The sequence below is a fragment of the Lipotes vexillifer genome, unplaced genomic scaffold (assembly GCF_000442215.2).
Source record: "Lipotes vexillifer unplaced genomic scaffold, Lipotes_vexillifer_v1.1 scaffold1011, whole genome shotgun sequence".
Lineage (NCBI taxonomy): Eukaryota > Metazoa > Chordata > Mammalia > Artiodactyla > Lipotidae > Lipotes > Lipotes vexillifer.
The window spans coordinates 1,849,485-1,860,246 of NW_006787698.1; the positions used below are offsets into that span (position 1 = coordinate 1,849,485).

The following is a 10,762-nucleotide window of genomic DNA, read 5'->3' on the forward strand; positions in this document are numbered from 1 at the left end:
TGCAGAGGCCTGGAGGTGGGTCGAGGGCAGCTGTAGTCCTTTGCTGCCCACTTCTGGGCATCAGTTTGTCTGGAGGGGAAACCTAGGCTCAGAGAAGGTCAGGAAGTCACTCCCAGGACATCAACATGTCTCAACCCCAGGGCTCTGGCCTCCCGGACTGTATTCAAAGCACCACCTCTCCTCGCCGCCATGGTCCCACAGTGCCCCCTGCTGGGGATGTCCTCACCTCCGTCCCCAAATTCACTGGGCTCCAGCCACCCCAGCCTCCCGGCTGGATTGGCCATCTGGGGTCACCTCCCAGGACCTTTGCACTGGCTGTTTCCCCTGCCTAAGGTGCCGTTCTCTTCTGCCTGGTCAACTCCTACCTTTGTTCAGGTCTCAACTTTCCTCAATCCTCAGGAAAGCACTCTGGGACCCCCAGATGGGGGTGGTTCCCAGGTTACCCCTGGCACAGTGCCCACCCCGTCCTTGGCAGCGTTCTTCACAACCTTGTTCAGTGGTTCCTTGATGAATCACTTCTATGTTATGATTGATCATTAAGCAGGAGTGGTTCAAAATCAGGGTCCCCACTGTATCTCCGGTGCCTGGTCCAGCACCCCGTGCCCGTTCATTTGTTGCCTGACAGACAGACGGAGGCCGTGTGGCTGACCATCCCGTGCACGCAGGCTGAGGATGCAGCGCTGGAAGGCAGTGGCCTTGGCCTCGGTGCTCTGCAGCTCCGTGCTCTCCATCTGGATGTGTTGGGAAGGCCTGCTCCTCAGCCACCGCCTCGGACCCGCGCTTGCCCCGCTGCGCCGGCCGCCTCGCACCCTGGACGCTCGAATCGCCCGCCTGGCCCAGTGTAAGCCCTCCCCCCTGTCTTGGGTCAGATACCCCCAACATCGCAGCGGCCACAATGGTGGAATTTCACGCAGTGGAGCGGGGCCACAGAGGCTTATTTTAGATGGGGTGGAGGGAGGGTGCAAATCCCCACAACGGCCTGGCAGGGGCGTCGGAGGGGATGGCCGCTGGGAACTGGGGTCTCTCGGCTCAGCTGTCACGAGGAATTAGGCTCTAGCCCTGAGGGGCCAGGGGACCAGATGGAGATTAGACCTGGGCATTCGGCCTGGGCGGCCACTGCAGCGCAGCGGCGGGGTGGGGTGGGGTGGGGGGGTGGAGGGAGAGGGAGGCCGAATCCGAGGCCCTGGTGACCTCCCAGGGTGGACAGGGACCAAGGGGAGGGGGAGACAGAGAGACCCCTAGAAATAGGAAGAGTCCTAGAAGTGGGGAGAGACCCGGAGACAGAGAGGCACAGAGAGAAGGATGGGAGAGAACGACGTGGGAAGAAGCTGGGAGGTATAAAAATGGAAACGCCCACCCCGGCGGGCGCGGCTGCCACGGCCCTGCTACCCATTCGCCCCTGGCGCCCGCGCTCTGCAGATTCTGTGGGGCCAGGGCGGTGCGTGGGCCTCGACTTCTTGCGCGCTCATCCACATGTGCACCCGCAAGGGCGGGGCGCGGGCGTGGCCCCCAGTGGGTAGGGGTTGCGTGCACGCCCGCACCCGCCCTGCTGGCCTACACAATCCTTCTTTCTTGTCCTCACAATGGACAAGGGTGGCCTCAGGCGCAGGCTCCACTTCCGCCCCTGCCGCTCCCCCCTACAGGCGGCAAAGTCCTTCCCAGGACACTGAGTCCCAGAGACCCGGGGGTGCCCCCCAAAGCTAGTGCCCCAGGCCCGGGGGGCGAAGCACCCGTGGTGGAATTTCAGGCACCGGGGAGGATCTCAGCCCATGGTTGGGTCCTGCCTGCCTGGCATCCTGTCCCGGGAACCAGCCCTACTCGGGGAAGGGAGTGGCTCCTGATCCCCTAAAGTCCCAATGTTCTAGGCCCTGGGACTAATGCGCTGATGGTGGAATTTCAGGCTTGGGCCAGGGGGGTGTGGACCTCATCTCTTTGTGTTCCAGACCCTGTGCACGTGGCCAGGCCTGCTGGAGGAAGGCAGGGACAGATAATACACTAGAAGATTATTCACTGTTTACTTGAAATTCACATTTAGCTGGGCATCTGGCATCTGTATCTTAACCAGCAATCTCTTGAATTAACACTCTAGATACACACCTTTGGGGTGGGCACACTAAATGGTGGAATTTTAGGCATCAGAAGTGAGCCAGGTTCAACCTAACCCCAGAGCAGGCAGTGCCGGCCACCCTGCTCCTGCCCCTGGGCATCAAGAACTCAAAAGATGCTGCTCGGTTCCCCCCCACCCCTTTCCACCCTCCCAGTCCCAGCCACAGTGGGGACTCTGCAAGTCTCACTGAGCAAACAAGGAAACTGGGGCACAGAACAGGGCCATCACCTGCCTGAAACTACAAGGCTGACAGTGGCAGAGCAAGGCTCCGAACCTGGGCTTGTCTGCTTTCTGAGACCCCCCTGTGGGAACAGACACACGCCCAGGGTGACAGACAGCCCTTCCCCCTCGGACCTCCCAGGAAACTATTTCTTTTGACGGCCAGGTGGCTAAACTCAGGATTTCCTCTCCCAACTGCAAGTGTGACTGCCACCTGCTCAGGGGCTGGGAGCCCCCTGCCTGCAGACCCACTGTCAACAATGCCTGCCACTGCAACGTCTGCACTTATCTCCTGGGGCTGAGGAGTACTGGGGCAGGGGCAGCCACTTGGGAACTAAATGTAGACTGTGGGGTCCTGGGGATCTCTGGCTCCGGGCACGAGCAGCTGTGGGAGAAGGGGGCTGGACTTGGGCCAAACCTGGGCACACGATGGAAGCAAAACTGCTGCTTGGGCTTCTCTCTCTCTGCCACTTGCACCTGCCTCGGGCACGTCTTTTCCCCTTTGGATGCCCAGTTTCCTCACCTGTAACATGGGGGTGGCCCAGCATAGGGGTGGGGGCAGCTGGGGCTGAGTAGGAACAGGGATTAGGATCACCACACCCCCTGCTGAGCCCTCCCTTTTCTTCAATGAGGTGAGAGCAGCTCAGTGAAAAGGGGCAAAATCCCGTGCTGCTCTGCATAGGGATGGGGTCCACAGACAGTGCTGGGGGCAGGGGGTGTCCAGAGGAAGACAGACACTCGAGTCAGCTCAGCTCAAGGTGGGGCAGGCTGGAATGTGGTACAGTACGTGCCAGGTTCTGAGCAGTCCATCGTAGGTGTAGGGTCCAGAGAAGGGTGTCAGTAGCCCTGGGGACCCAGCGTGCGGGTGTGGATATGCACCCCCCGGCACCGCCCAGAGAGGGTGCATGAGCGGGAATCCTGGAGCAAGATAAGTGGTCGGGAGAGGGTGCACTAGCACCTCTGAGTCTCCACAAGTGTCCTTTTTCTCAGGGAACAGCGAGAGTAGGGGACTCCTTGCCACCCACCCACCCACTGACCCCCACCCCATTCTCTCAACCCCCTCGCAGACCGTGCACTGCTGCAGGGCGCCCCGGACGCGGTGGAGCTTCGCGAACTGACGCCCTGGGCCGGGAGGTCCCCGGGTCCGCGCCGTCGGGCGGGGCCCCGGCGGCGGCGCGCGCGTGCGCGGCCGGGTATCCGGCCGTGCGGGCTGCGCGAGCTCGAGGTGCGCGTGAGCGAGCTGGGCCTGGGCTACGCGTCGGACGAGACGGTGCTGTTCCGCTACTGCGCAGGCGCGTGCGAGGCGGCCGCGCGCGTCTACGACCTGGGCCTGCGGCGCCTGCGCCAGCGGCGGCGAGTGCGGCGAGAGCGGGTGCGAGCGCAGCCCTGCTGCCGCCCGACGGCCTACGAGGACGAGGTGTCCTTCCTGGACACGCACAGTCGTTACCACACGGTCCACGAGCTGTCGGCGCGCGAGTGCGCCTGCGTGTGACCCTACCTCACCGGGCCTGGCGAGACGGCGGCCACGCCCCCCGCCCCGACGGCACCCACCGTCGCGCCTGGCAAGCCCCGCGACAGACTGCCCATGCACAGAAAATGCCGTCGAGAGCCCAGGACTCTCGCGATAACTGTACCAAGATAAAGTGTGGAAAATGGAGCCCCGGTTGTGATTACGCGCTCGGGGGGTGCCCACATCTTGGAGGCGCATGAGGGTGTACGGGGAGCAGGCGCCATCTCCATTGGGAAAAGGGGGACGGGTGCGGGTACCACCTGCAGGATGGTGGAAGGATTCCATTTGCTTAGGGGTAAGAGGAAAGTAGATGCAAAGAGGGTCTTGTTTCCGGGGTACAAAAAGGAAAGTGGGGTGAATGGGGGATGTCGGCAGGGACCTTCTCTCCCACCTCTCTACAGGTCCCCGTGCCCCTTCCCTCCCCGCCTCCCTGCAAGGTGTCCTTCTGGGGAGGAAAGGTGTAACTACAGTGCAGATGAGAAGACTGAGGTCCAGGTGGACCAGGTCTCCCTCACCCAACAGGCCTCCTCGGGCCTGGTCAACTCTCACCAGGGTGAACTCGGAGCCACTATCTCCTTTCACTAGCTAAAAATATAGCTCGCTGCCCATCTCCCTACGGGGATAGGTCTGGGGCGGGCGCCAACCCCATCCAGCCCGAAACCGGCGTCTGCTGCGGCACAGCCGGGTCCCCAGGGACCTAGGTCCTGGGGCCATAAAAGCTCTGGCCGGAGCCCGAGGGAGAATTTACGACAAGCCCCTGTGGAGGATGGAAAAAGTACGGTGCGATGTTTAGATTTGCCCGTGGTGTCACCTTGATGCTTGGCCAGCCCAGGACTGCGCCGGGGAATTGGGTTCCCAGCTGTCGGGGAGGGGTCGGCAGGTCGCACGGGCTGAGGGGCGGGGAAGAGAGTGGGTGCTCCCAGCCCGGAGCTGGCACCCGGGAGACCAGATGGCGTGGACCCCTCCCCTTCTTCCCCTCAGACTAGGGGGCGGGGGTCTCGAAGGCGCAACTCCCCCTTCCCATACAGCTTTCCCTAGGGCATAGTCGTCTCTCCTCTTCCCTCCCCCCACCCCAGACCGGGGCTCTCAGAGAACAGCCCCTTCCCTCCTTTACTGCTGTGTCTCCTACACGGGCCCCCTCCCCGCTTTTCCCACACATCTGAGCTCTGGCCTTCCCAGACCCAACCCCCATCCTGAAGCTGGAGGACTCGAATCAGAAGCTGCCCCCAGGGAGTCTCACCCAGCCAGGCAGGAACACCCCCAGCTCCCTGCTCCCCAGCACCCGCCACGCCCCCAGGCTGCAGTTGGAGACACTGGAGTCAGCTAACAGGCAGGACTTCCAGGGAGCTCCGAGAGCAGGGCTTGGAGGCCAGGTCCCAAACCGTGGGTGGCCTGCTTGGAAGGCAATTTCAGAACAGGCTGGCTGGCTGGGGCCCCCACCCATCCCCGCAATCTTCTGACTCTGAGGTTTGGGGTGGTGGATTCCTACACTGTTTGGGCTGACTCAGCCCAGCCATGCAGTGAAGCCAGAGTTCCCAGACGCTGGAGAAGCTGAGCCTCAGTTTCCCCACCCTAGAAGGCCCTGAGCCTCAGAGAGGGAAGTTGCTCAGCCCAGGACACACAGCAGGAAAATTGGCCTTGGAGCCTGGGTCTGTGGTCCCTGAAGCTTGGCTGCCTTGGTGTGCATGTGAGTGTGAGTGTGTGTGTGTGCGCGTGCGCGCAGCCTCCTGGGACCTCAGCCTTCCCATCTCCCACCCAGATCCAACCACAGGGCACTGGCCCAGCCCACCAGAGAACTGGAACGTAAACAGAGCTGCCCCCGCAGACCCCAAGGCTGGGGTTCTCAGCAGTGCGCGACACACACACACACACACACACACACACACACACACACACACACACACACACACACAGGACACACACACACACACACACACACACACACACACACACATTCACACACACAGGGCACAGAGACTGCCACCCACACAGGGCTTAGGATCACACGCAGACCCACGGTCCACATGCTTACATGCTCAGTGGTCAGGCACACTCAGAGAGGGGCGTCCTCAAGGTCACCTGCAAGAACACAGTGGCCGCCTGTTCAGTCACACACGGCCACGCCCACCCGCACTCCAAGCCCCACGTAGTCATCCCCTGTCACACCCGCTCTCACAGTCACACGTGCCGCGTCACACCCTCTCCCCTTGCCCTCCTTTGGGGGCAGTTCCTGCCCCTCATCTATCCTTGCCCTAGGTGTAGAACGTCCCCTTGTCCCAGCCCTGCCCCACGTGGACCCCCAGACAGCCCCGCCCCCAGTCCCACCCCCTCTGCGCCCCAGTCTCCCGGGCACTGTAGGCTGTTGAGCAGCATTTTTGGCCCCCTCCCACTCGATGCTATCAGCCCACCCCCAGGTTGTGACCACCACAGATGTCCCCAGACACTCCAAGCGTCCCCTGGGAGCAGAATCGTCCTGGAGTGAGAACCGCTGATCTGGAGTAAGGGAGGACACACCAGTTTCCTCAGAGCATTCCCATCTCGAAAATGGTGTCAGTATTGCCAACCTGCATACCCTCGAGGCAGTTCATTGACAAAGCAGCAGTACTCACAAGCCAATCCACCAGAGCCATCACCAGTGGGCGGGGCACCAAGGCCAGTTCCCCAGGGGGTGAGTGTCTTGGTGGGTGCCCAGCAGCCACAGCCCCTGGTAGGTGACATCCCCGCCCCCAGCAGGTGAAGCTCCTAGCAAGCGAGGTCCCACGGAAGCAACATTCCTGGCAGCAGAGGTGCCCAGTAGGGGAAGCCCCAGGTAAGGGAGCACTCCAGCCACCAAGGTCCCCAGATGCCAAGCAGCCCAGGCCCCAGGCTGGCTGGCTCACGTGGACCAAGACGTGACACTGGGCAGCGTCTGGTAGTTGGGATCCTGCTGCAGCCGCCAGAACATCAAGCCCCAGCCGAAGGATCTGGGCCGCAGCGTCTCCCGCCAGCGGAAGCAGCTTGGGTAGCGGGCGTGCTCCTTGACCAGCGCCAGCAGATAATGGGTCAAGTCCTTGGGGCTCTGAAAGTCTTCGACGTGGATAAAGGCTTCGGGTGGCAGGAACTGTTCATAGTTCCTCCTGCTGGGGCCCAGCACCACTGGCACTGCCCAGGCCTGCAGGGCGTTCCTCCACAGCTTCTCTGTGATACAGTCAGGGTGCAAGGAGTTCTTGAAAGCCAGGTAAAACTTGTACTGGGACAGCCTGTTGCTCATGACCTCCTGGGGCAGTGGCACGTGGGAGCGTCCATACACATCTATTTGGAGGTGAGGCTGCAGCTTCTGATAGTTCTGCACCCTGATCGAGTCCGCCCTCCAGCTGGCCACCACCCAGGCCACCAGCTTGGTCTTGGCCGAGACGTTCACCAGTGTGTCCACAGGCTGGCCAGGCCATGGCTCAAGCTAGCTGTACGGCGTGCAGATATCTGAGTCCTGGTGGCAGGACTGGCCACCAGTGAGGATGAAGTATCCGTCCAGGGCCTTCAGTTTGGGGCAGGTGCTGGGCAATTCCATGCTGAACCAGACCCAGCGCTAGCTGGGGGGGGCCGCAGGGAAGGCGTGAGCTGTGCCTTGGGCCTGGAGCTGACCTTTTGGTGACGCACAAGGACCGCATCCGCCCGAGGGTACTCGCTGCGGTTGACGGTCAGGTGGCAGTCGGCTGTGCCGGGCCACATCTCCGAGCAGCGGGACAGAGCCACTGGGGTGTTGAATGGCCACGTCCACAGCAGGAGACGCAGAGGCGGGCGGGTGGAGGGCCCCGCAGTGGCCTGGGAGGGGGCCCCCAGTTCGGGGACCCATGTGGGCTTGTCTCGGGACACAAGCAGGTAGGAGGAGAAGCACGGAGCCAAAAGCAGCTGCAGCAACAGCCCGCGTAGCCAGTGGCGCCAGGAGCATTTTATCTTGGCCCAGCCAGGTGGATCCATGGGTCAGAGAGGAGCTGGGAGGAGGGGACAGTGAACACAGCATCACTGCTAACAAAAATAGTAACACGTGCCCAGCAGGCAGATGCAGGTTACCCAAGTTCATCTTTACGAGTCCTGAGGTAGGAGACACTGTTCTTATCCCTATTTTACAGACGAGAAAACTGAGGCCAAGGACTCAATGCAAGAAAACGGCAGAACTGGAATTCCAACGAAAAGCATCTAGCTTCAGAGTCCACTTATTCCTACCCACTAGGCCACATGATCTCTGGACCTGGGATAGGTTCCGATGGCTCTCAGGTCCCACCTTGACCTTGACCCTGCCCTTTCCCAGCTTTCCCAGAGTCTTTCCCAGCCTAGGGAGAAGACAGAGCTGGTTACAAGATGCTCCCCAGTGCCCTGGAGCTGAGGCTTGGAGCCAGGGCTCTGTCTGGGAGGGGTACAATGTGATTATGTTGGAAGGTTATCTGAGGGCTCACCAGGTAGTGTAGGAGTTGGGGGAAACGGCATTCCTGGTGGACGAAACAGCCAACGCAAAGGTCCAGAGGTGACGGAGAGCCTGACGAGTTTATGGGGAGAGCACAGGAAGTGCTCAGGGAATAAGCGTCCAAAGATGGCCCCCCTGGTCCCGCACTGGGGGATCCTGGGCGGCCTCTTGGCCTGGCCGATGTCTTTCCACTCCCCGGCCCTTTCCGTCCCTGCAGGCGGTCACAAAGTCCTCCCAGACTCCAAACCCCAACCACCAGAGCAGAATCTAGGACTTCGGCCCTGCCCCGCTCCACTTCCTGCAGCCCTGGAGACACCCATTTTACAGATAAGAAAATGGAGGTTCTGAGCGATAGATATGTCTCGTGCCCAAATACACACAGCTACAGCCCTTGCGATCCAGAATCCAAACTCTCTCCTCTTAATGTAATTCCAAACTCCTCTCCCTCTTTGCAGGTGGAGCTCTGATCTACAGCCTGGCACTGTCCACTAGAACTTTCTGCTATCGTGGAAATGTTCTATATCTGCACCATCGCGTGCACCCCTATGGCTCTTGAGTCCTTGAAATGCAGCTGTTGTGTTGGACAGAGTTTTTAATGCTAAATTAAATTTTAAAAAGGTTCTCTCTTCTGTAAATCGAAGAGAACTTCAAGATAAAAAGTAAAGGCAAAGCCAAAAACAGCCTCTGATAGCCAATTCACTGATTGGAAAACTTGACAGTACATTTGGGACCTCCTGGAAGGGCAAATCTGCTCCAATGAGGCATTTTTATGGAGTCTAATTACAGATCAAGGATCTACGGCAAAAACTGGGTGTCCGAATTAGGTGTGCTGGGGGTGTAAAATACACCCTGGTTTCTAAGACTTAAGATGAGAACGAGACAGTAAAATTATCTCAATACTTCCTCTGTTCATTACACATTTAAATAATACTACTTTGGATCTGTTGGGTTAAAGAAAGCATATTATTAAAATTAATTTCACCTGTGTCTTTTACATTTTTAAAGTCGTGGCTACTAGAAAAATATTAATTACACGTGTGGCTTGTGTTCTGTTTCTACTGGACAGCATGTGCTGCTCTAGAATTTCTAAGAAAGGGAAATGAGGGATAATGACTCATTATTTGAAATGCACTCACCCTCTGGCCAGAGGGATTGGTGCAAATGCCCACAGACATGCCAACAAAACAAGGGCGTTTTGGATAAGCTACCCGTCCATTGATGTGGGAGTGGTCGAATTAGGGTCCCTTCTGACAATGGAATACTATGCAGTTGTGAAAAATGAATAAAGCCTGGTTTTGGTATTAGGGTATTTTTGTCTGAAAAAACTTAAAAATAGAACTACCATATGATCCAGCAATCCCACTCCTGGGCATATATCAGGAGAAAACCATAATCTGAAAAGATACACACACCCCAGTGTTCATTGCAGTACTATTTACAATAGCCAAGACATGGAACCAACGTAAATATCCATTCACAGAGGAATGGATAAAGAAGATGTGGTACACATATACAAGGGAATATTACTCAGCCATACAAAAGAATGAAATAATGTCATTTGCAGCAACACGGATGGACCTAGAAATTATCATACTAAGTGAAGTAAGTCAGAAAGAGAAAGACAAATATCATGTGATATCACTCATATGTGGAACCTAATTAAAAATGATACAGATGAACATATTTACAAACTAGAAATAGACTTACAGGTACCGAAAACAAACTTCTGGTTACCAAAGGGGAAACATGGTGGGGAGGGATAAATCAGGAGCTTGGGATGAACATGCACACACTACTATATATGAGATAGATAATGAACAAGGACCTACTTTATAGCACTGGGAACTCTACTCAGTATTCTGTGATAACCTTTATGAGAGAAGAATCTGAAAAAGAATGAATATATGTATACGTATAATGGAATCACTTTGCTGTACACCCGAAACTAACACAACTTTGCAAATCAATTATACTCCAATAAAATCAACATAAAATTTTAAAAAATGAATAAAGCCACTGTATTGGCACAGCTCTGCAGGGTGGATCCAGGTTTTCTGGAAGCTGGACTTCCATATTTTGGGAGCCTCTCTAAGAAACAGCAAAGAAAATTGAGTCCAGACTTAGATACAGAAAGTAATCTTTATTTAGGGGTCCCTGAAGCTTAAGCTTCATCCACTTAATGGTAAATCCATGTCTGCCTGATAAAAAACAGGTTCCAGAATTAAGTAGCTGGGTCTAAATCGGCACCATCCTATATGGGGGCCACTAGCCCCATGTGGCTAATGCACCAGAGGAACAGAAATTGTGAATGTCAGTAAATTTCAAATGTAAATTTCAAAACTGAACAACGTAAAACAAGTTTGTTTTTTTTTTATTAAACACTACCCCTTTCACTCCAGCCGTTGAAAATTTAGCATCCAAATAGAAACGGCCTTAAAGAGTAAAATACACGCCAGATTGCCAAGATTTCATATGAAAGAAAGAA

At 57.0% G+C, this 10,762-nt stretch overlaps 2 protein-coding genes across 2 annotated transcripts; one reads left to right on the forward strand and one right to left on the reverse strand.

The window, feature by feature from the left end:
• The first annotated feature begins 549 nt into the window (after positions 1 to 549).
• Positions 550 to 3,980, forward strand: NRTN (neurturin). Its single transcript, XM_007460559.1, has 2 exons — positions 550 to 841; positions 3,394 to 3,980. The coding sequence occupies exons 1-2, from the start codon at positions 673 to 675 to the stop codon at positions 3,816 to 3,818; spliced, it is 594 nt and encodes a 197-aa protein (XP_007460621.1). The 5' UTR covers positions 550 to 672; the 3' UTR covers positions 3,819 to 3,980.
• Positions 3,981 to 6,711: 2,731 nt separating this feature from the next.
• On the reverse strand, positions 6,712 to 7,793 carry LOC103076464 (galactoside 3(4)-L-fucosyltransferase). The gene is given in 2 exon segments (XM_007472399.1): positions 6,712 to 7,401; positions 7,404 to 7,793. Coding segments are annotated over 2 exon segments (1,080 nt in total).
• Positions 7,794 to 10,762: the final 2,969 nt, after the last annotated feature.

What these genes read in the sequence shown, in the direction of transcription:
- NRTN (XM_007460559.1), top strand. Translation starts at nt 673, where the DNA reads ATGCAGCGCTGGAAGGCAGTGGCCTTGGCCTCGGTGCTCTGCAGCTCC. An exon ending in AATCGCCCGCCTGGCCCAGT is followed by an intron (nt 842 to 3,393) that starts GTAAGCCCTCCC and finishes ACCCCCTCGCAG; the next exon opens with ACCGTGCACTGCTGCAGGGC.